Genomic DNA, 25,407 nt, shown 5'->3' on the forward strand with positions numbered 1-25,407 from the left:
TATGCCTAACAATTGTACGGAAAGCTGGAGCTCATTTTGTCCATTATTAATACCTCTAAGGAAAAAGAGGATTTTATTTATTATCAACTTATTTTCATGGAATGACTGAGCTGCCTTTTCTGTAATGGAACTGTTCATTTATTCGACAACATTGACATCACTATGTTATGAAATAAAACTTATGTCATCAGTATACATCATGGATATATGTGATAATAAGTTGAGCAGGTCATTCACACAAACAATAAATAAGAAAGACCCCAGCACAGATCCTTGTGGCACTCGATATTTTACGCTGAGATGGTCATTTTTCGAAAAACTTGCACCCGGTGAGCAGTCTACCTGACGGGAGGCCCTGGTCACATGACAACAACAACATCTTTATTTTTGGAATTTGTGTAAAGCATTTCTTTTATGTTAGTCATGTGCAATTTCAGTAGTGCTAGCTCTGTTTCAGTTATTCCATATCTTTCAAGTTTCTCAGTTGAAATGACATGTGAGACAGTGTGTGATGCCCTGGTTAGATCTACTAGAGTGGTATAGGCGTGCACCCTATTTTCAAAACCATGTAGTACTGATAATACAACTTCTTGAACTGCACTTATTGTTGGCAGCCAACACTCAAAAAAATCATGTAGTTGGTCTTTCATTAAAGTTTCAGTAGTTTCCAGTATCATTGGTAATATTGAAATAGGGGTGAATTTCTGTCCGCTTTTTTGTAAATAGGCAACACAGTTGTTAGTTTCAGGGAAACATTGGACTTACTTCAATCTGTTTATTTTGTTTGTGATTCTCCATAGGTTCCATAACAGACACAGCAGCCTGATTGAAGCCTTCATGTCAGTGGAACACTAAAAATCTCCACCCCCCACCCCTCTCTATTGTGTACATTTAAAATAATATCTTCCAATAATGGCATATCAAGATTCCCTCTCTGTTGTGTGCATTTAAAATAATATCTTCCAATAATGGCATATCAAGATTAATAAGTAGCAAGTAAAAAAGCAGGCGTGTGATGCATTCTGCCCAGAAAAAGGCACAGAATACCTTGCAGTGTCAGCTGTTTACTCTCACACTCTACCTGTATCACATGGTGCCGCAACAGCTCTCCATTCTGGCAACTAATAGTGTGGAGGCATTTTACTTTGTGAATACTTTTCCTGCTACTGATACTATCTTGAAAAACACAGACTATCAGTCTTGCTAGTTCAGTTACTATTTGTTGTTTCCTTATGCCATCCACAGTGAACACTACAGTGACAAAGTGTCACTGTTATATGTGTACAAACACAATACATAATACAATGAGGACATGCTGAAAACCAGTTAAAGATTAAAGTAAAATCTTCAAAAAATCTATAAATATTTTATGAAGGCAAAATAGTAAATTACACTTAGGTACTGGCAGAACAACACAAAATTGTGAACAGATTCAAAGTCTGATAGTGTACAGTATTATGTATTGTATTATTATGTATCTTCTGTAGAACTGCTGGAGATATACATGTAACCTGATACTGGTCTGACTAAAATAAAAATAAACAAGTTCATTACTGTCAATGCCACCTTCCCGTGCACTAACATCCCCAATGCCCATGGCTTTGCTGTTGTTGAGCACTACATCTTCCAGTGCTCAATTGACTCCAAACCAACAATGTGTTTCCAGTCACCATGACCAATTATGTCCTCACTCACAATCAGTTCTCCTTTGGAAGGTATAACCTACAAAAAATCTATGGCACAGCAATGGGCACCCACATGGTACCATGCTATGCCAACTTATTCATGGGCCATGTAGAGAAATCTTTCCTAACCAAACAGAACCCCAAACCCCTCACCTGGTCCAGATTCATTGCTGATGTCTTTGAAATTTGAACTGAGATTGAGGCCACCCTATTCGCATTCCTCCAGAACCTCAACACCTTCTCCCCCATTCACTTCATCTGGCACTTCTCAACACAAGAAGCCACAGCACTTGATGTTGACCTCCATCTCAGGGATGGCTACATCACTCCATCCACATCAGACCTACCAACCACCAGCACTTTGTCAGCTGCCACCCATTCCAAACCGAGGAGTTCTTTCCATACAGCCTTAGCTACCAGTAGTTGTCTCATCTACCGTGATGAGCAGTCCCTCTCCAGATACACCAAGGGTCTCACTAAAGCCTTCAAAGACCAAAATGGGCCTTCCAACCTTGCTCAGAAACATATCTCCCATTACTTGTGTTTCCAGTCACCTTTCACCATCGACATGCTCACTATCTGACCATAAAGGAACACTCCTCTCTTGACACAGTGCCATCCAGGACTGGAACAATTGAATCATATTCTTCACCAGTGTTTCAACTATGTGATGGTGTTCCCTGAAATGAGGAATGCACTTCCACTATCCTCCCCATCCCTCCCACAGTGGTATACTGCCACCCACTGAACCTATGCAACATATTTGTCCATCCCTACTCAACCCCTGCTCCCAACCTGTTGCCTTATGACTCATATACCTGCAACAGAGCTAGAAGCAAGACCTGCCCCATACATCCTCCCACCACCACCACTACTCCAGTCCTGTCACAGATATCTCCTACCCCTTCAAAGGCAGGGTTACCTGTGCAAGTAGCCTTGTGATTTACAAATTAAGCTGCAATCACCGTGCCACTTTCTACGTGGGCATGATAATTAACAAGCAGTCTGTCATCATGAATGGCCACTGCTAAACTGTAACTGAGAGACAGCTGGACCACACAGTTGCTGAACATGTTGCCCAACATGATGTGCTTCACTTTAATGACTGCTTTACAGCCTGCACCATCTGGATTGCTACTACCAACACCAGTTTTTCTGAAGTGCATATGTGTGAACTCTTGATACAACATATTCTTTGTTCTTGTAGATCACCTGGCCTCGCCATTTGCTCGCCATTTGCTAGTCCATATCCTACACCCACCTGTGCCCTTCGCTACTTTCACTCTAGAACCACACACTCCTTTTATTCCACCAACTCTCCCACTTGTCTTTTCTCCATCGTCACTTCTCACTTTTTCTCCCCCCCCCCCCCCCTGCCCTCAAGCAAAGCCACCATGACATTGCACCTAGTAGCCCTATCCTGTTCCTACCACATCCTTGCACACTCTCACAGACAGCACAGCATCTTACCCCACCGGTACCCTCCTATCCCCACCCCCCACCCCACTGCAGCAGATTGCTGTTCATGTCAGGCACAGATTTGGCTGCATTCTGGCTCCAGCACTCAGAGACAGTGGCCATGTGTGTGTGTTTTCTGTTTCAGTAGAAGGACCTTGTCTGAAAGCTTAATATTTTTGCAGTCTTTTTCATTGTGCCTTTCTGTGACTCAGTGCCTCCTCCATATGGTGAATTGCAATCTGATGTTTCCACAATGTTGTTATTCCATCAAGGAGTTTAGATTGTTTGGAAAAGAAAATAATGAAACATAAGCATGGGAAAGCAAATAATGGAGAAGTATTAGTAATAGTGGTAGTAGTAGTAACAATAATGACAATAACAAAGGAAATGGGAAAGGACTAGGAAAGGAAAAGAGGTTACAGGTCAGTGAAAAAATTTTAGTTAGCAGTAAACCATGCTAAGATGTTACTGAATTGTAACAAACATTAGAGGAGCATTTTTGTCTCATGCAGTTTGGAGGAGCAGATGCAGGAAGCGGTGAGCCCTCATCAGCTTGGCTGTTGGAAAAGGAGACCAGTAAATGGGGTCCTATATTTATTTCTAAATGAAGTTTATAGTTCAGTCAGTGACAGAAAGCATACATAGGAATATTCCTTGATTTCACACACACCTACAAACTTATCAGCCACGAATTACTTATGGATAAATTGCTTTAGTATGGAATTAGGGGGAAATGGAAAGATTCTGTCAGAACGTAAAATGTAATCACCTCAAAAAACATTATTTTATCCGTTATGGTTGGAGAACACCAAAGTTTTTTCCATAAATTACGCTGTAGTAAGTACTGCAACCAGCCACAAGTTTTCTTGAAATGATTTTATTGTACCAGTACTAGTTTTGGGCCCTGAGCACATCGTCAGATGGTAGTGTTGACTTCTTTCAAGTTTTACATTTGTGTCCAAAATTATAACAAAAAAATTTTTGTGACACATTGTTTTTAGTGTCTCAACTGACTTCTTCCATTTTGAAAATGTAATAATGTCACAGGCCAATTGTTGCCAGTACATCATTGTTATTTATATTCCATTTTGACCGCTGTACCTCCCTTGGTCTTGTATGACATGCCTGTAAAATCTCTTAAGCCGTTCCATTTCCTTTATACCCTCTAGTCTCTACCTTGACCATGAAATGACGTATTAGGAAAGGTTGTGGGTTTTTTGCACTTTCTATGAGAGTCTGCTACTGCAGGGTAAGTTGACTTTTTTTCTTTCTTTGTGTCATTACAGTTCTATTTTTAAGTTTTCCCTTCATAAACAAACATTGTACATTGTAATTGCTGGATATACTGTTGCATGAAACAACATAACAACTGAACTAGTAGGCATATAGACACAATTTAAATAACTGCTAAGCTTTCAGACAATGTTCTGATCCTTGCTAACAAAAGTGCACAAAAGGAAATACATTGTCTTGATGCAGCAACACTGCAGTGAATTCTGAGAAGACGACACTGCTCAAAGCTTAGCATTTCTTAAAAGCATGTTGACTGCTCAAAGCCCAGTTGACTTAAGATAGTATGTGCTTTTCCTAGCATTGTTGGATGCAAATAACATACTAATTGATATGAATGTGTTGCAGGAGATCAGGTAATGGCTGTTGATGGTCGAAGTCTGATAAGTATGAAGTATGAGGAAGCTTTGCACATTCTCCAGGCAGCTAGCAGTGTGGTAGAACTTCTGTTATCACAGCCACTGAGCAAATCAAAGGAGAGAAATTCTGACGAGCCTAACAGCATTGCACCTCCCACCACAATCCAGTTTAATGATACCCTGTCCCAGAGTGTAAATGAAGATGTGAAACAGACTGTGATATCTTGTGAAGCAGACGTGCATACGAGTGACTGGAAATACAATGCTGGAGAGCATTCATCTGAAATTAAAAACAACTTATGCTGTGATGATAAATTATCCGTGCAAGAAGATACTGTCACTTACAAGCCAGTGCATTTTCAGCCATTTATTTCTGAACCTGCTATGACTATTAAATTAAAATCATCATCTATAGATAATGAAAACAGTGATGCATATCCCATTTGGTGTGTTGCACAACCCAAGAGTACCAGCGAAGAAAGGTGGAGTCAAGTTTAATGTGAAGAAATTGGTAAATTGGTAAGCCATAATTCTGTCTCTGATCTTTCTCTCTCTTTCCTTTTTATGTAATATAAAGCCCTATTGACATGTATGAAGTCTCATATATAAGCTAATGTCTCAAGTGAATCATGGCTGGTTGTTTGTGTGATTTATTTACTGTGTGTGTGATTTTTAGCATTGAAAGTAAACTGTTAGTGTGAGAGTTGGCACCTAGACACACATGAAAATAAAAAAAAACCTATGAGAGAATGACCATGAGTGTCATTTGTGAGATTGTAGATAGCAGCTTTTCCTTTAAATACAGTTAGAAGTATGTATGAAACACATTGGGAAAGTGAAAGTCACTGGAACACCCTCTTTCAGGAGTCAGTTTTTAAGCTAGATGACCACTAAGTAGACTGTTGGAATCTGGAAGTATGTGGTATGAAGCCACATCAATCTTTAACTTATCTCTGCCATCTAAATGCTCAAAAATGGGAAGAAAACAATTATTTTATACTTTACTTTGAAATAAATGTTTGTGGGTGCATTGAGCTCTTATTCATTCATGTTTATTTTGTAGTTTTATGTTTATTTGTCAGTATACCTTTTTTGGGAGTGTATTGTTTAGTAAGAAATTTTGACCAAATATTAGTTTTCATTGATTGTCAGTTATTGAAAAGCTCTCAGATTTTAGTTTTGTTCTCCCATTCCTGTTTAAAAATCTATAAAACAGTTTCTTTTCATTACCTCTCTAATTTAAGAGACATTACACTCAACATCATAATTCACATGTACAAGTAAATAAGTGGTACATTAGCAGGTCTTGTATTTTCTTTTAATTGGGTTTTTATCAGTGTGCTCTTGTGTATGAGTCAAGCAGTAAGAGGATTATGAATGTGGGGTACCCCTCTGAAGTCCACTGGAACAAGGGGAGAGCGTAGGACTTCCTCCCACCACGACTACCAACCCAATGAGAAGTGAAACCCTACAGTTACGTTCTTGCTCTCAGTCTAGTTGTGACTGTTGGCTGTGCGGTACTTCATGAATCCGTCAAGTGTCCGTTTTCAACATCGCTGCTTGCACATGTTGTGTTTGTCAGTGTTTCTTTTTCCTGCTGGTTGATTTCCCCAATGGAATCCGGAACTGGTGAGACATTTTATATTCCATTCTATTATTTCTTGCATGTATATGTTTCCTTCATGAATGTGTATTTACTGTCTCATCCTTGCAACTAAACGATATTTATTTTGTCTCATTATATTTTTATACTTTCATTGTGTAATATCAAAACTGTGGGTCAGTATATCCCTACTTCCATTTCTATTGCTTTATTTTATTTATTTATTTATTTTTAAGAAGACAAAGGTTATTAAAAATGTACCTGCACATTCTTCTTGTAGATTTTATTATTACCGCAGAAATATGTTTCCAATCCATTTTAACAAATTTTATAAGCATATAATCTCACAATTATGAATAAGACCACTTTAGCTGTACGATAAATCTTTTTTCTGATCCAGGTAGTTTCATGGCATTAGAGCCATTTCTTCATGGATACAGCTGTATGTAAACAAGTAAAAATGAATAAAGATCCTGTTTCGGTTAAAATGTAATTGTACTATACATGAAGTTATATAGAAAAAATACTCACGTTTATAATTTATTCCAAACAATAAGCAGCAGATGACCCAGCACTATTTGTCCCATTGTGATATAACTGTTTAAATGTCAAGTAGTCAGTAGTCCAATTTAAAATAAAGCAGAAGTGAGGGAACACCATCATGATACAGAAAAATTGGAAGAAGAATAAATGGATGTCAAAGACAGCACAAATGATACGTGTAGGTGGTGAAAGCTATGTTCACACAGGCAGGGTAAATAAATCTTGTATAATTGTATAGTAAGTCAAGTTTAGATAAACTGGTGCAATGAGAATAGACCATCATATAAATAAAAGGACAGGAGAACAGAAAACATAAAATCTTATGTAGAAATGCTGAGGCCCATCATCACAACAGCATGAGGTCCACAGTGACTGACCACCTAGACAAATTGAGCTGAAGGTTAAACAGTTTTATCACAATGGGACAAAGAATGTTGGTTCATCTACTGCTCATCGTTTTGGATAAAATGTAAAGGTGAGTACATTTTTCCTACATGGCTTCATGAATAGTACAATTACATTGTAACTGAAACAGGATCTTTATTCATTTTTGTTCTTGTTTACATGCAGCTGTATCTGTGGAGATGTGATGACAGCTGAAGTGGACTTATTCATCGTGATGCTGTTATGCAGCTGTGGATGCCCACAATATAAAATTTGCTATAATCTCAGTTTTAAATTTGTTCAGTTTTAAATTTGTTCTGATTGACACTAATGAGAGGTGGTCAGCAGGCCTTATAATCAAAGATTTACTTAATATGTAGCAATAAAAGTTGATTTTATAAACTTTATAAGATATTTAATTCATATTTCTAATCACATAAATAAAAATTAATTTTGTTCTGTTGGCATTTTGTATTTGGGTGTCTTTTGTTAAACTACACAGAAAAGCTTTCATAAGTGTTATTTTGATCCTTTACATTAGCTTTGAGGATTTTTCCTTTAAGCACTTAAAAAGTAGTTTGTCCCAAATATTACCACACCACTGCAGCAGTTTCAGATGTTTGAGTTATTTGGACACACTATCTCAAAATACAGTATATTGTGTTGGCATCATACTGCTGACATATGCAAGCTGCATCATATTTATACAAGTGTGTTGACACAGTAGCAGCTATGAATGCAGGAAACACTGAGCATAATTTCTGAAGCAAATATCTCATAAAACTCATTTCATAAATTTTATTTTCCAGCAATCGTAAATCAATAGCATAATATTGGCCTGGTGCAAGTAGGACTTGCACTATTTATGCACTGAGGGTTCTGTACAAATATAAGTACGTGGACAGTTCATCCATTCCAGTAATTTTTGCTTGCTATTGACACTGGTATTGGTAAGATACTGGTACCAGGGATTCCAAGACCTCCAAGGATATTTTAATTTCAAGTTTTACATCGGACAACAAGTGACAAAAAAAATATTTTTTTGTATGATATGATCACAACTTAATAAGTTTCTGACTTTTTCCTTTACTTCAACTCCTTACTTCTTACCAAAATCCGTGATTCTAGACCAATGAGAAGTACTCTATATATTCTGATGAGTGAGTTTTCAAGTATTGAAATATGTGAGGTAAATGGCCATATCTTTCAGTTGAATTGACTTAAAAGCTTATATTTATTACATCACAAAGGGACTGCAGACCTTAGTACGTGACATAAATTTCAATGTGAAATGTCAACCCGTTCCTGAGAAAAAGTTGTGTTAACATATGGACAGACAGACAGTCTGACAAAAAATAATTTAAAAAAAATTATTTTTGTGTGATATAACTACAGCTTAACAATTTTCTGGTTTTTTTTCCTTTTGCTGTACTGTATGGCCTTGCTTCATACAGGTTTTGATGAGTGAGTTTTTGAGTATCAAAATATGTGACACGAATGGCTGTATCTTTTGACTACATGGACTTAGACGGTGGACCTCAGTGTGTGACATCAATTTCAACTTGATGTGTATATACATCCCTGAGAAAAAGTGATCTTAATGGATGAATGGTCTGGTAACAGATGACAAAAAATTTATTTTCATGTGTTACAATTGCAAATTAACACTTTTCAGATTTTTTCCTTTGGTTGTACTGTCAAACATTGCTTCTTGCGAAATTCCATGATTCTACATTGACAGGATGTATCCTATAGGTTTTGATGAGCAAGTTTTTGAGTATCAAAATCTGTGACATAGATGGCTGTGACTTAGAAGCTTCCAATGTTTACACCATCAAGGGAGTGTAGACATTCATATGTGACAGAAATACCGATGTTTTATGTCTACCCATTCCTGAAAAAAATTGTTTTTAACAATGGACAGACGGACAGACAGATGGACAACGATGTGACCCAGAAGGGTTCTATTTTTACTGATTGAGGTCCAGAACACTAAAAAGAACCCATTTTTTCATACCTCTGTTGTAAATTGCAACTTTGCAGTTATTTGCAAATTACTATTAAGTTATAATACAACATGAACTAAAAATATTTATTTTTTGGTCATGTGTATGACCCATTAAACCAACAATTTAAAAGTATAAGAAAAATATTGTATACTCACAAGAAAGCAGCAGCATTGACAGAAAGGTATTCTATAGGTGTTCTTCCTTTACTAAAACTAGTTTATTCTTGACTTGCCTTCCGTGTGAGTTTTGATACTGTTACATATACACCTGGAGGGAGAAGATTCCTCTTGCTCCCTCAGGGCCCTCCATTGATCTTTGTGAAGGAAAACACTCATTGGGACATGCCACAAGACCATAATGGCTCAGTATTTGAATGATGTGTGATTGTTGACCAGTGTCAGTAGTGCAAAAAGGATGTGCACCATATTGTCTGTGAGCATATTTTGACAATCAGTCTTGTGCTATAGTTCTGTGTAGTGGTTGATGAAGAGAAAAAGAGTAAGAAAAGGAAATAAGAGATATAATAATCATGTAGATTGTCAAACTCTATTGCCAGATTTACTGGAAGATGACTGCTTCTGGGAGTTCCCATTACAGGATGCACATGGAAAGATTGACGTAGGATGGGACTATCATTCTTCCTGTAGCCATCCCTGATTTATTCGTAGTCTGATGATTATATGTGAACACATTGTAAGAGAGGACAAAGTTGGGTGGTGTAGCAATTTCTAAAAGACTTCTCAGTAGTTGCTCAAAGCAGAGTGCCCATGTGTATGTTAAATGTTGGCATAGGAAGAGGTTAATCAGTTCCCAGTTGGGGGACAAGGGTGTGGAATAGTTCAGAAATGTTCAGATGTGTGTGAAATCTTATGGGACTTTTCTGCTAAAGTCATCAGTCCCTAAGCTTATACACTACTTAACCTAAATTAACCTAAGGACAACCACACACAACCCACATATTCCTTTTGCAATGCACGGTTAATGCTGTACCTTCCTGCTAACATGGAAAATATTCACTTAGTGAGTTCTTGAGAAGCACAGCCTGCCTTTGGCAGTGTGTAATGTTCCTCAGCTAAGAAAAGCTGTAAAAAAATGAGCTGCACCACAAGTGTCAACAGGGTGCATATATGTAAGAGTTTTAACTGTATTATACTGCTGAAGTGAGTTAATTTTTCCAGATCTGGCCATAACTACTAAATGAAGAAAAGCTTTTGCAATAAACCATCTGTTCTGTATTGTCACTTTGTATACACACATTTGCTGCCAAGTCTCTCCAAGCACACTGTTCCAAAAATGAAAGAACAAAAATAAGCACAGGTTTTACTAATCCTTTCACACTTACAGCACTCGCCATCCATAGTAGCCAGTTTAATAATTCAGGCTTGACATAGAAAGGACCTCACTTTTCATGAACTAGTAAACAGTTTTTAAAAACACTGAAATATTATGTAGAGCATTACGTTTGGACTTCGAAAGTTTGCAGTTATGGCTCATAGCATGCACATGGAATTAATGATCTGAAGGAAAGTCTCCAAAGAATCACTGTTACGTGTTTTTATGAAAATGCTTAGACTTATAGTCACAGGAGTTGACCACTGGCTCCTCCCAACTCAAGAAAGAAATTTGTCTGCAAAGTGCGTGAAAGACTTCTTCTATGATTGACAGCACAACATAGTAACCAATCAGATTCATATTTCAATTCAAATAATCACATACTTTCCTTCTTTTTACCAATCCACATTCCAAAATCAAGTTAGATGAAATTACATAAGAAAACATCACCAAAAAGCAAATAAAATAGATTAATCCAATATTTCATGCTAATTGTAAAATGTGACTCACATCAAGGCTTGACAGTCAGATTCCCACATTCACTCACACTTATTTGCAAATTCAATAATTACTACTTCACATGCATGCTGCTTTCATACTCACATTCACTCAGATAGAGTACCAGAACAAAATAAAAATATCAAACACAATGAAAAAGTAATTTTTTAAGCTGACATCATTACATAATGTATGCTGACAAACAAAATATTGCTTAACTATTTTGGTGACTACATACTGAGTTTATCATCTGATATGCTTAAAAACCACTTAAGTGTCTAAACGTTGACCGTAACAGGAAGTTGCAACTTTTAGATTTTTAGGTAATTTTTGTGGCGGCGTTCGTAGCGACAAACAATTCGCGGTAGAAACGGCTTACGAAGTCACCACCACACTTTTAATAGCGGGCCGACCGGTCCGCTGGAACAGTGAACAGAAAGATGAAAACCCAAACACTCTGATTAAATAAAAGTCGGTACTTATCTTTATTAAAGAAGATACAGAAACACAGTAGTGAACTCTGTGTCTACAGAGATCTGTCTAGTTCGAGTCGGAGCGGCTAGGTCAGCGTCGGCTGACGACAAACAACAACTCTGCTGCGATGAACACACAACTGACTAGCAAGTACACAATTCGGTGGCGAGTATACAACTGAGCGGCGAATACAGAACTGCCCTAGCGCTCGTGACTCCAGCGCTTAAGAAACCAGAAGCCAGCAATGGCGCGCGCAGACTTGCGGCGATTTCCTGTCTCGCTGGCGCTGCTTATGCGGACGGCATCCGGACTTTGATGCTGCCAACCTTTTGGCAGCGGGCTCGGGTGGCATTACTGGCTAGGATATAACACTCCTCCCCCCAAAATCGCCGCACCGTCGTTGAATAATGACGTGGCGAGCGTCGACGGCGGGCGAAGGGACTGGCCGCAGGCGTAGCAGAAGAGACCGGGGCGGAGACTGTTGTCGGTGGCAGTCCCCGGTCCGCACCCCAGCATTGGCTGCGCGGGGCCTCGGGAAACACCGACTGAAAACCGAGGTCAGGGTGCACGCCTGTGACCACGGGCGCAGCTTCTGGTACTGGACGCAACGGGGCGTCGGGACCCATGCAGAGAGGCAGCGTCTCCTGACGCTGCGTCGACGGCTGCTGAGTGGGCGCCGGACAAGGCACTGCGGTGTCAGACTCCTTGGGGGTGCCCAAGGAAAGGGGCTGCAGGACAGGCTGCACAGCCACCGCTTGGGAAGGCGGCCCGGCTGAGGGGTCGACGTCCATCAGCTCCGAAGGCGGTGGCGACTGAAGAGGGACCGCAGGCGCCGGAGCGACCACCTGGGGCGCTCCCGGATGAAGCTGCGCGGGAGGCATCAACGGGATGGGCTGTCGGCGTGGTAGCGGCGACGGCTGCTGCTGCTGCCTTGGGGGCGGCAGCGAAGTCGGAAGGCGCGGCTGGAACCCGCCACGGACCAAATCTGTGGACAAAGAACGAGCGGCAGAATCCGGGCGGCCAGCACGGCGCAACTGGTTCTGATGCCTCCTGTGCACCCCAGTAGCACCTTGAACAGTATAAAAACCACAACCCTGGACACTTATCACGGTACCACGTTCCCAACGACGGCGACCGTGATAAACTCTGAAAAAAACGGCGTCATTGCGCTGAAAACGCGTGCGATGCTCAGAAGTGGCAGGTCGATCCGGGGGGTGCAACAACCGTAGTAGGGTGCGATGACGACGGCCGTGGAGAAGCTCCGCAGGCGAAGGGCCGTCGCGTGGCGTGGTCCGGTACGACGACAGGAACGTGATGAGGGCCTGCTGACGAGAGTGCGTAGCACGAAGGTGGTCCATATGATCCTTGAATGTGCGTACAAAATGTTCCGCTGCACCATTCGATTGAGGGTGGAACGGCGGAGTAAGAACATGGCGAATGCCATTGGCATAACAAAAACTTTCAAATTCAGCAGAGGTAAATTGTGGACCATTGTCAGACACTAAAACTTCTGGAAGACCCTCAATACAAAAAATTGAAGTCAACGCCTGTATAGTTTGTGCAGACATTGTAGACTGCATGGGCACAACAAACGGAAAATTACTAAATGCATCTATCACGATGAGTCAACGAGAATTCCAATATGGACCAGCGAAATCAATATGTACTCGCTGCCAGGGACCGGCAGGGCGTGCCCACTCAAAACAGCGTTGAGGCGGAGCAGCTTGGTGTTCGGCACACGTCGAACAATCTGTAGACATCTGCGTAATCTGCTTATCAATGCCGATCCATGTACAATGACGGCGGGCAAGCTGCTTGGTGCGGACCACTCCCCAATGACCTTGGTGCAACAAGTCGAGGACCTTGGATTAGAGCACTTGGGGAACCACTACACGAAGCTGGTCATTCTCGGTGCGTAACAGCAAAACTCCGTGCAAAACAGACAACAGATGACGTTGCGGATAATAGTGACGAACCACAGGATCCGATATGTCCTTTGCCTTGGATGGCCAACCACATTGAACAAAACGTAATAGTAAACTCAGATGAGGATCCTTAGCTGTCTCACGTGCCACCTGACGATAATCAATCGGAAAATCCCGGAGGGATTGATGCTCATCGACGTCAATCTGATGGCAAGAATCGTCAGAGGAATCGAAGACATCATCCGCAGCAATCGGCAATCTAGAAAGCGCGTCAGCGTTTGCATGCTGAGCTGTAGGGCGATACAGTATCTCATACTGGTATTGTGATAACAAAAGAGCCCAACGTTGTAGTCTCTGAGCTGTCCGCTGAGGAACTGGTTTAGACGGATGAAACAGTGACATCAGGGGCTTGTGATCTGTTACTAAATAGAATGGTCTACCATAGAGGTAGTGATGGAATTTTGTGACACCGAACACAATAGCCAACGCTTCCTTGTCCAATTGGCTATAATTACACTGAGCTTTGTTTAGCAATTTAGATGCGAATGCAATAGGACGTTCGGTGTTACTGACTCTGTGAGACAACACAGCACCGAGGCCGAAAGAAGAGGCATCACAAGCTAACACCAGAGGCTTGTTAGGGTCGTAATGGACCAGACAACGATCATTCAATAAAGCCTCTTTAAGCTGCTGAAAGGCTGATTGGCAATCAGCTGACCACACAAACGGAACATTCTTACGGCGGAGACGATGCAACGGTGCAGCAGTCTGTGATGCATTAGGTATAAACCTAATATAATATGTCAATTTGCCAAGAACTGCTTGCAATTCATGCAGATTGCGAAGGGCGGGCAAATCACGAATAGCTGCTAAATGTGACTGGGAGGGATGAATGCCTTGAGCATTAATAACATGTCCCAGATACTCCATCTCCGTAAGGAAAAATGAACATTTATCGATGTTGCAACGTAGGCCTGCCTGAGACAACACTGTAAACAAACACTCCAAATTACGGAAATGTTCAGCAGGCGTCCGACCGGACACAACAATATCGTCTAAATAGTTGCAACACGATGGCACATTAGCCAGAAGTTGTGACAAAAAACGCTGAAAAACAGCTGGAGCTGACACACAACCAAAAGGCAAACGCAGAAAACGGAACAACCCCAACGACGTGTTTATGACAAAATACTGTTGTGATTGCTCGTCGAGGGGCAATTGCAAATATGCTTCACGGAGATCAATTTTGGAAAAGAAACGAGCTTCCCCTAACTTATCCATCAGCTCGTCCGGTCTAGGCAAATGAAAAGAATCAATGACAGTCTGAGGATTAACTGTCGACTTAAAATCAGCACACAGACGTAACTTGCCAGATGGTTTCTTTATAATAACTAAGGGAGAAGCCCACTGGCTCGCTGAAACGGGTTGAATAACACCGTTGTTTTGCCAACGACGAAGTTCATCTGCTACATGTGCCCGGAGGGCGTGAGGCACTGGACGAGCACGAAAAAATCGAGGCTGAGCATTATCTTTTAACGTAATATGAGCGGCAAAGTTTGCAGCACAACCTAGTTCGTCTTTAAATATGTCACTGTATTGTTTACACAAATCAGTTATGCTGTCTTGAGGAACAACAACAGAATTAATTTGCAACACATTGTCTTGGATAGACAGGCCAAACAAGTCAAAACAGTCTAATCCGAAAATGTTTACACTGTCTGTAGCGCGGAGCACTGTGAATGAAACTGTTTGTGTATTGCCACGGAATGTGGCTGGCACGCTACATACACCTAACACAGGAATTTGTTCTCCACTATAACTAGCCAAAGAATGTTTTGCCGCTGAAAGTTTAGGGCGGCCGATAGCCGCATACGTAGCACTATTTATGAGAGCCACAGACGCACCAGTGTCTAATTGAAAATTGAAGGTCTTATCCTGGATGCGTAGCTTCACAAATAGTTTATTACACTGTCTCTGGATCGGTGCAGTGGAGGCGGAAGACACAAAATCAGCGCGTTTAGCGCGTGTTCGCTGCTTACGACAACTCGTGGGTTGGGCGGGTGGAACAACAACTCCCGCTTCACTTGCAGTCTGTACATTACTTTTTACAGCGTTTGAATTACACTTGGGTCGCATAGCAGAGGGCTGGGTGGGTGGCTTATTGCAAACAAGTTTATTACCCACACGAACCGTGGAAGAGTCTTTAAACGCGACCTTCTGGGCGGGCTGGCTTTGAAGAACATGAATATCCATGGGCTGGGCAGCACTAGAATTGTTCTTGCGTTTACGCAAACAGTCTGGATGTGTCCTTTCCTTTGACAAAAGTGACAAACCGCGTTTCTTAACGGGCAACGTTCACGAGGATGAGCAAGAACACACGTAGGGCAAGACTTAACTCTATCATTTTGCACACGCGGCTGACGAATGTGTTTAACATGACGCGGCCAGCTAGTGTTTACAGTCTGACTCTGCCGGTGGGGCCGCGGGCGTGACAGAACTTGCTTAGCACAGGCAATTTGAGAAATACATGGCTGATCTAACTCACACTCAGCATAGTCAAAAGTATCTTGGGCTTCTATGATGTTCATCACAGTCTCTAATGACGGGTCAGGCAACTTTAAGATAGCAGCACGAATACGAGAATCTGCAATGTTTTGAGTAATAGCGTCTCGTAGCATGACATCACTGTAGGAAGCTCCACACACACAATTAAATCGGCACTGACGGGTGAGGGCCCGTAAATCTGTTAACCACTGTTTATTAGATTGATGTGGCAGTTTCTTTAATCTGAAGAACTTGAATCTGGCTGCCGCCACATGAACTCGCGACTCGAAATACTCAGCAAGCTTGTTAACAACAACGTCATAGTCTAAAGCTTCTGGCTGGGATTCCAGGAACAACTTACAAAGTAGTCGATAGACTTCCACGCCTGCAGTGGAAATTAAATAAAGCTGCCGCTCAGTACCTGTGATTTTGTAGACTATCATGTGCGCCTGCAACTGCGCGAAATATTCTCGCCATTCTTCTCTTGATGCATCAAAAGCACGGAAAGGTGGTGCTGTCTGTGCTTGTTCCTTTTGTGTTGGAGGATTAGCCGCTTGTTTAGCGATTGCTTCCACCAGACTTTGTATTTGCTGACTCTGTAACAAGATCAATTGTTGTAGTTCGGCAGACATAGTGAACACAAATTAAACCAGCCCCCAAAATTTTATCGCTATAATTAGTATAACCAGAAACAAGTTGAACCAGCCCTGCACACGAGTTCGGAAGTCCGCGTCGCCAGTTTTGTGGCGGCGTTCGTAGCGACAAACAATTCGCGGTAGAAACGGCTTACGAAGTCACCGCCACACTTTTAATACGGGCCGACCGGTCCGCTGGAACAGTGAACAGAAAGATGAAAACCCAAACACTCTGATTAAATAAAAGTCGGTACTTATCTTTATTAACGAAGATACAGAAACACAGTAGTGAACTCCGTGTCTACAGAGATCTGTCTAGTTCGAGTCGGAGCGGCTAGGTCAGCGTCAGCTGACGACAAACAACAACTCTGCTGTGATGAACACACAACTGACTAGCAAGTACACAATTTGGTGGCGAGTATACAACTGAGCGGCGAATACAGAACTGCCCTAGCGCTCGCGACTCCAGCGCTTAAGAAACCAGAAGCCAGCGGTGGCGCGCGCAGACTTGCGGCGATTTCCTGTCTCGCTGGCGCTGCTTATGCGGACGGCGTCCGGACTTTGGTGCTGCCAACCTTTTGGCAGCGGGCTCGGGTGGCATTACTGGCTAGGATATAACAGTAATTTTAAAAATTTTTGAAATTACTTCATATGCAAAACTGAAATCTTTAAAACAGTTCACTATTGTTATTTTGAAAGACTTTACAGTATTTCATGTTGATTGGTATATGGAAAATGGCTTTATTAATTCCCAAGTTCATGTGTAATTTAGATGATCTGCAAACTGCACATGTGAGACTAGGCTTGCAACAGCAAGTGAGTGCAGAGTGATAGATCGCATTCTCCCTAATATGGAAATGTGGTCCAACAGGGCTCAAAGCCACTGAGGCAAATCTTACAGCTTCCTAACCATTGAAAACTGCCAGCGGCACTCAGTAGGGTGAGTCGTGGTAGTGACGGGCAGTTGGGCCCCTGGAGATTCACTGATGACCTAGAGGCAATACTTTATTAGCTTCAGATACACGTTACATGCTTAGCAATGTGAGGCAGACATGCCACTCTCCAGTGACCTGGGCCAGTGTAGGGTCACAGGTGGCAGCTACTGGCTTGGCGAGAAGGAACAGCATCAGCATCCCGTGATGCTAACCTCAGGCAAAGCAATGTCCAATGACCTGACGGTGGGCCATGGCCTTGATATCAGGTATGCTCCGTGTTGCGCTGTGATGGCATTCTGCAGTGGTGGTTGCCTGCTCTTAGGCAGCTCAGGCCTGGTGATGTCCACTGCAAAGGTGGAGGAAGACAGCTGTACTTGGGGCATGAGCCACTGTTCCCCTGGCAGGAGTCAGACATTGGTAGATGCGAGCAGCAGGTCAGCAGTACTGCGCCACCAAGTCCCACAAGGAGGCTAAGTGCAGGAGGCAGCTAGCCCAACCCGATCTCAAATCCATGGCTGCAGCTGGCAATGCCCAATTGTCTCGTCATCTGGCATGGCTGTGGTGATGGTGGTATGTTTCAATGCCTCTCCTTGCCTTTCCAATTTTTTGGTGTTTGCTTGCCGAACTTTCTTCCAAACCTCTCTAACCCTTCTCACAAATTCCTGGACTGACTCTCCACTCTTGCACTCCCTTTTCCTTAATAGTATCGATTGGTGAAAGCATTTTTTTACTACACACCACCTTGAATGGCAACAGGTCTGTACCATAATGCATTTTTGAATTATACGTGCTCGACAAAAAAGATAAATATGTGTCCCAATCTATGATGGGTGTTCATGTATTAACTAAGCACCCTCCCAATCATCTGATGAACTTGCTCCTTTCTTCTGTTTGACTAAGGAAGAAGTGGACTGGTCCTTAATTTCTTCACCTTCAACAACCAACACTATTTCTTAATCAAGTGTGACATTAAGATTTTTTTTTTTGATCAGTTATTATCATTTCTGGCACTCTAAACTAAAATATCCATCTATTCACTAATGCTTGTGAGACTGCGAGTGCCTGCTGGTCCAACATCAGCATCATCTCGGTGTAACAAGAAAAACAATCTATGGCAGTTCCACCACAGATGTGAAGTTGTCTGGCATGGCCCTGGCACAGTGGTGGTGCTGCTGAACTCCAAATGCCTTATCTGAAAATCTGCCACTATTTATATGACTCCAGTGCACATTTGTTACACTGAAAACCAGTCATGCAACTCATAAAAAGTGTCTTAACCTGGTGTTGTGACACTTTCTGCCTGCTCTGGCTACTACCGCTGCACATTGCAGTTTTCTGCTGAGTACGGCTAGCCCATCTTGCAATTCTTATTCATACATGTTGCTTATACGATGCCACACTATATTTATTGCTGAGATGGTACATAATGGATATTCTGCTGAGTAATATCTTCTCTAACGAACATTCCATATGAGCAAACCAATTCTGACTTTACCTTATGTTGCTCGTGCCATGAGTAATTGGGCTATTTATGGATCTGTTTAAGAAAGAATAGCTCGAAGATGTCATGAGGCACATGTTTGCTATCATATCCAGCAACTAACTTACTTCAAAAACTAACTTCTAATAGTGATTATGCAGTCAAATAGTATGCACATTGGCGAGAATTGTGATTGTTGTTGTTGTTGTTGTTGTGGTCTTCAGTCCTGAGACTGGTTTGATGCAGCTCTCCATGCTACTCTATCCTGCGCAAGCTTCTACATCTCCCAGTACCTACTGCAGCCTACATCCTTCTGAATCTGCTTAGTGTATTCATCTCTTGGTCTCCCTCTACGATTTTTACCCTCCACACTGCCCTCCAGTACCAAACTGGTGATCCCTTGATGCCTCAGAACATGTTCTACCAACCGATCCCTTCTTCTAGTCAAGTTGCGCCAGAAGCTCCTCTTCTCCCCAATTCTATTCAATACCTCCTCATTAGTTATGTGATCTACCCATCTAATCTTCAGCATTCTTCTGTAGCACCACATTCCTAAAGCTTCTATTCTCTTCTTGTCCAAACTGATTATTGTCCATGTTTCACTTCCATACATGGCTACACTCCATACAAATACTTTCAGAAACGACTTCCTGACACTTAAATCAATACTCAATGTTAACAAATTTCTCTTCTTCATAAACACTTTTCTTGCCATTGCCAGTCTACATTTTATATCCTCTCTACTTTGACCATCATCAGTTATTTTGCTCCCCACATAGCAAAACTCCTTTACTACTTTAAATGTCTCATTTCCTAATCTAATTCCCTCAGCATCACCCGATTTAATTCGACTACATTCCATTATCCTCGTATTGCTTTTGTTGATGTTCATCTTATATCCTCCTTTCAAGACACTGTCCATTCCGTTCAACTGCTCTTCCAAGTCCTTTGCTGTCTCTGACAGAATTACAATGTCGTCGGCGAACCTTAAAGTTTTTATTTCTTCTCCATGGATTTTAATGCCTACTCCAAGCTTTTCTTTTGTTTCCTTTACTGCTGGCTCAATGTACAGATTGAATAGCATCGGGTAGAGGCTACAACCCTGTCTCACTCCCTTCCCAACCACTGCTTCCCTTTCATGTCCCTCGACTCTTATAACTGCCATCTGGTTTCTGTACAAATTGTAAATAGCCTTTCGCTCCCTACATCTTACCCCTGCCACCTTCAGAATTTGAAAGAGAGTATTCCAGTCAACATTGTCAAAAGCTTTCTCTAAGTCTACAAATGCTAGAAACGTAGGTTTGCCTTTCCTTAATCTTTCTTCTAAGATAAGTCGTAGGGTCAATATTGCCTCACGTGTTCCAACATTTCTACGGAATCCAAACTGATCTTCCCCGAGGCCAGCTTCTACCAGTTTTTCCATTCGTCTGTAAAGAATTCGAGTTAGTATTTTGCAGCTGTGACTTATTAAACTGATAGTTCGGTAATTTTCACATCTGTCAACACCTGCTTTCTTTGGGATTGGAATTATTATATTCTTCTTGATGTCTGAGGGAATTTCGCCTGTCTCATACATCTTGCTCATCAGATGGTAGAGCTTGTCAGGACTGGCACTCCCAAGGCTGTCAGTAGTTCTAATGGAAAGTTGTCTACTCCCGGGGCCTTGTTTTGACTTAGGTCTTTCAGTGCTCTGTCAAACTCTTCACGCAGTATCATATCTCCCATTTCATCTTCATCTACATCCTCTTCCATTTCCATAATATTGTCCTCAAGAACATTGCCCCTGTATAGACCCTCTGTATACTCCTTCCACCTTTCTGCTTTCCCTTCTTTGCTTAGAACTGGGTTTCCATCTGAACTCTTGATATTCATGCAAGTGGGTCTCTTTTCTCCAAACGTCTCTTTAATTTTCCTGTAGGCAGTATCTATCTTACTCCTCGTGAGACAAGCCTCTACATCCTTACATTTGTCCTCTAGCCATCCCTGCTTAGCCATTTTGCACTTCCTGTCGATCTCATTTTTGAGTCGTTTGTATTCCTTTTTGCCTGCTTCATTTACTGCATTTTTGTATTTTCTCCTTTCATCAATTAAATTCAGTGTTTCTTCTGTTACCCAAGGATATCTACTAGCCCTCGTCTTTTTACCTACTTGATCCTCTGCTGCCTTCACTATTTCATCCCTCAAAGCTACCCATTCTTCTTCTACTGTATTTGTTTCCCCCATTCCTGTCAGTTGTTCCCTTATGCTCTCCCTGAAACTCTGTACAACCTCTGGTTCTTTCAGTTTATCCAGGTCCTATCTCCTTAAATTCCCACCTTTTTGCAGTTTCTTCAGTTTTAATCTACAGTTCATAACCAAACAGTTCATAACCAATAGATTGTGGTCAGAGTCCACATCTGCCCCTGGAAATGTCTTACAATTTAAAACCGGGTTCCAAAATCTCTGTCTTACCATTATATAATCTATCTGATACCTTCTAGTATCTCCAGGGTTCTTCCATGTATACAACCTTCTTGCATGATTCTTGAACCAAGTGTTAGCTATGATTAAGTTATGCTCTGTGTAAAATTCTACCAGACATCTTCCTCTTTCATTTCTTAGCCCTAATCCATATTCAACTACTACATTTCCTTCTCTTCCTTTTCCTACCATTGAATTCCAGTCACTCATGACTATTAAATTTTCGTCTCCCTTAACTACCTGAATAATTTCTTTTATCTCATGATACATTTCATCAATTTCTTCATCATCTGCAGAGCTAGTTGGCATATAAACTTGTACTAGTGTAGTAGGTGTGGGATTCGTGTCTATCTTGACCACAATAATGCATTCACTATGCTGTTTGTAGTAGCTTACCCACAATCCTATTTTTTTATTCATTATTAAACCTACTCCTGTATTACCCCTGTTTGATTTTGTATTTATAACCCTGTATTCACCTGACCAAAAGTCTTGTTCCTCCTGCCACCGAACTTCACTAATTCCTACTATATCTAGCTTTAACCTATCAATTTCCCTTTTTAAGTTTTCTAACCTACGTGCCCGATTAAGGGACCTGACATTCCACGCTCCGATCCGTAGAACGCCAGTTTTCTTTCTCCTGTGAACGACGTCCTCTTGAGTTGTCCCCGCCCGGAGATCCGAATGGGGGACTACTTTACCTCTGGAATATTTTACCCAAGAGGACGCCATCATCATTTAACCATACAGTAAAGCTGCATGCCCTCGGGAAAAATTACGGCTGTAGTTTCCCCTTGCTTTGAGCCATTCACAGTACCAGAACAGCAAGGCCATTTTGGTTAGTGTTACAGAGCCAGATCAGTCAATCATCCAGACTGTTGCCACTGCAACTACTGAAAAGGCTGCTGCCCCTCTTCAGGAAGCACACGTTTGTCTGGCCTCTCAGCAGATACCCCTCCGTTGTGGTTGCACCTACATTATGGCTATCTGTATCGTTGAAGCATGCAAGCCTCCCCACCAATGGCAAGGTCCATGGTTCATGGGGGGGGGGGGGGGGGGGGGGAGGAATTGTGATTAATAAAAATATACAGAAATATTAAATCAAGGCCAATTGACTAATTAATAAAAATAGTTCTATTCTAACAGTTGTAACTGGTGTAAACAACAACAGAGCTTTCTGTTGAATAAAGTATATTTAAGAAAGTAGATCACAACTAAATGGAAAGTGGTCCTATGATAACCAGTTATATTCAACACAGGAAATAACCTTATCAAATGCAGTAAAGTTGCATTCAGTGCAGTAAGAGAATGGTAAGATGGCCACCGAGTAAGTGACGCCAGAAACTATTTCCAGAAAGTTAAGTGATTTAGACAGGAATATAATTTAGTTTAACACCGACAACAAATTAAATATGTGCGTTAGTGTATCGTTTAGTCTTGCCATTAAAGGTTTCACTTTTCTTTGCGTATTTTTTCAGAAAACACGAAAAGATCGTAACTTCGCGAAGTCGCGTTTAGGCTTCAATTTCGTAAACGTGTTTGTTTCTTGTTTCACGGTAATTTGACTAGTTTCTTGGTAACAAATAAGTAAACTACCGTAAATAGCATATAATTTCATTGTTTTAATACAGATCTCAGAAAAACAGCGGAATTTTAAATCAGAAACTTGCTTATATACATTTGTGAATAGGCTTAATTCTTGTAACGTCTTTTTTGATTTTCGGTAATTTAATTTATTTATTCTAGCTAAAGTATTATTTTTGCCATGAGTGAGAAGTGCCTGACATGCCGTAGAACTTTTAGTTCCGGGGTTTGGTATGATGGATGCAGTAGTTTTTTTCATTGGGGGGACTGCAGTGGCATGGGTGTCGGGAAAGTGGATCAGGCTCATCAGTGGTTATGTAGGATTTGCAGCAGAGATAGGAAGATAGTAGAACAGGAGGGGAAAATTGCTACCCTTCAGGCTGAGCTAGATCAGGCTAGGAAAGATCTGGACAGGTTAAGGAGGGAGAAGGGCAAAGAGAGGTGGGAAGTGGCAACAGGTAACAGAAAGAACAGGTCTAGAACTAAGTCTGACAGTTTTGTGGTGAATGTCAAAAATAAGTTTGACAGAGATCCTGAGTACAGTATAGAGTGTCACCTAGTAAAGATTGCGTCGGCATCGAGACACACCAATGTTGAATTTGTATCTGTTCTGAGACGCCATGACCGGCCTCATTTGAACTCTTCTGTTGGGAGAGTTAATTTGGAGTTGGAACGGCTGCTTGGGTCGGGTGCAGGGGCTCATATTGGTGTGGTTCCTGTTGATTCTCTCAGTAGGTGGGACTATACCAGTTCCTGTTGATTCTCTCAGTAGGTGGGACTATACCAGGCACAGCATGCATCTCAACAGGAAAGGGAAGGGTAAACTGGCTGGGGTAATAGCAGGAAATTTAAGGGGGCGAGGCTGTAGTGGCGTGGCAAGACAGCCAAGCCACTCGGAGGTAGCCGAAAGGCACGTGTTAAGCTCACGCAGATTGGCGTGAGGTCTGGAACAGTTAAGGGAATTAATAGTAGCAAATAAAGTACGTAGTTGATGTAATACTTTACTTTAATCCATAAGTAGTGTACATCGGTCTGATGGTACAGGCATCACAAGTTAAATATATATTGATAATGGCGCCTTGCTAGGTCGTAGCAAATGACGTAGCTGAAGGCTATTCTAACTATCGTCTCGGCAAATGAGAGCATATTTGTCAGTGAACCATTGCTATTAACGTCGGCTGTACAACTGGGGTGAGTGCTAGTAAGTCTCTCTAGACCTGCCGTGTGGTGGCGCTCGGTCTGCAATCACTGACAGTGGCGACACGCGGGTCCGACGTATACTAACGGACCGCGGCCGATTTAAAGGCTACCACCTAGCAAGTGTGGTGTCTGGCAGTGACACCACAGAGGCACTGCCATGAATGGTAAAATACCAGTGGTTACAGGTGTTGGAGCAGCACCTTTTTTAGGATAGGTAAGACAGAAAGATGTCAAGTTCTACGAGAGGTCAAGATTGAAACAAATCTTCAGTTTAGGAAAGAAATTAAACAGCACAATTCTAGCACATTGGATCACCAATCACAGCTGTCAATTATAAATTTTCACCAATCACCAGAAATTTTATCTCCACCAAGTTGTATCTCAGTCCTAGGTAATTGCATTGATGAATTAAAGTCACCCAACCCAGTTGACATAATCTGCCTCTCTGAACGCCATGTGACCACTGGTATAGGAACTAGGCCTAAGCACAATGAGAAACTCAGACAGGAGAGTACTGCAAATGTTAGAATAAGGAAAGGTTCTCATAAAAGTATAATTAAAAATAATGAAAGTATATTTCATCAAAATATTGGGAGTTTAAAGAATAAAATAGATGAGCTTCTGGTTTATTTAGAAGCTGAGGATGAAATAGATATACTATGCCTGTCTGAGCATCACATTGTTACTGATATGGATAAGGTAAATGTAAGTGGATATAAGCTCTCTGCACATGTAATTAGAGAAAATATGGAGAAAGAAGGAGTTGCCATATATGTCAAAAGTTATCATTGTGCAAAAAGTATAGAAACAAAAAAGTTTTGTGTAGAGAAACACATAGAAGCATGTGCCTGTGAGCTTAAATTAAATAAAGGCACATTTATAATTGCAACTGTATATAGGTCCCCATCAGAAAATTTTCATCTATTTCTGAAAAATTTGGACTCCTTGTTGTGCTATCTGTCAGACAGGGGGAAGCAAATTATTATTTGTGGGGACTTCAATGTAGATT

At 41.4% G+C, this 25,407-nt stretch overlaps 1 protein-coding gene across 2 annotated transcripts in view; it reads left to right on the forward strand.

The window, feature by feature from the left end:
- The window catches only part of LOC124710084 (tyrosine-protein phosphatase non-receptor type 13-like), a 242,409-nt gene that overhangs the window by 185,488 nt on the left and 31,514 nt on the right, over window positions 1–25,407 (forward strand). Inside the window, exon 14 of one of the 2 annotated variants that reach the window (XM_047240895.1) lies at window positions 4,782–5,311. In XM_047240895.1, coding sequence (XP_047096851.1) covers window positions 4,782–5,290 — 509 coding nt within the window. In that variant the 3' untranslated portion in view covers window positions 5,291–5,311. Of the gene's footprint in view, window positions 1–4,781; window positions 5,312–5,885; window positions 6,422–25,407 lie in introns of those variants that run through there. The other variant, XM_047240894.1, reaches the window with a different exon arrangement.

Source organism: Schistocerca piceifrons, chromosome 1 (assembly GCF_021461385.2).
Source record: "Schistocerca piceifrons isolate TAMUIC-IGC-003096 chromosome 1, iqSchPice1.1, whole genome shotgun sequence".
NCBI classification, from domain to species: Eukaryota; Metazoa; Arthropoda; class Insecta; order Orthoptera; family Acrididae; genus Schistocerca; species Schistocerca piceifrons.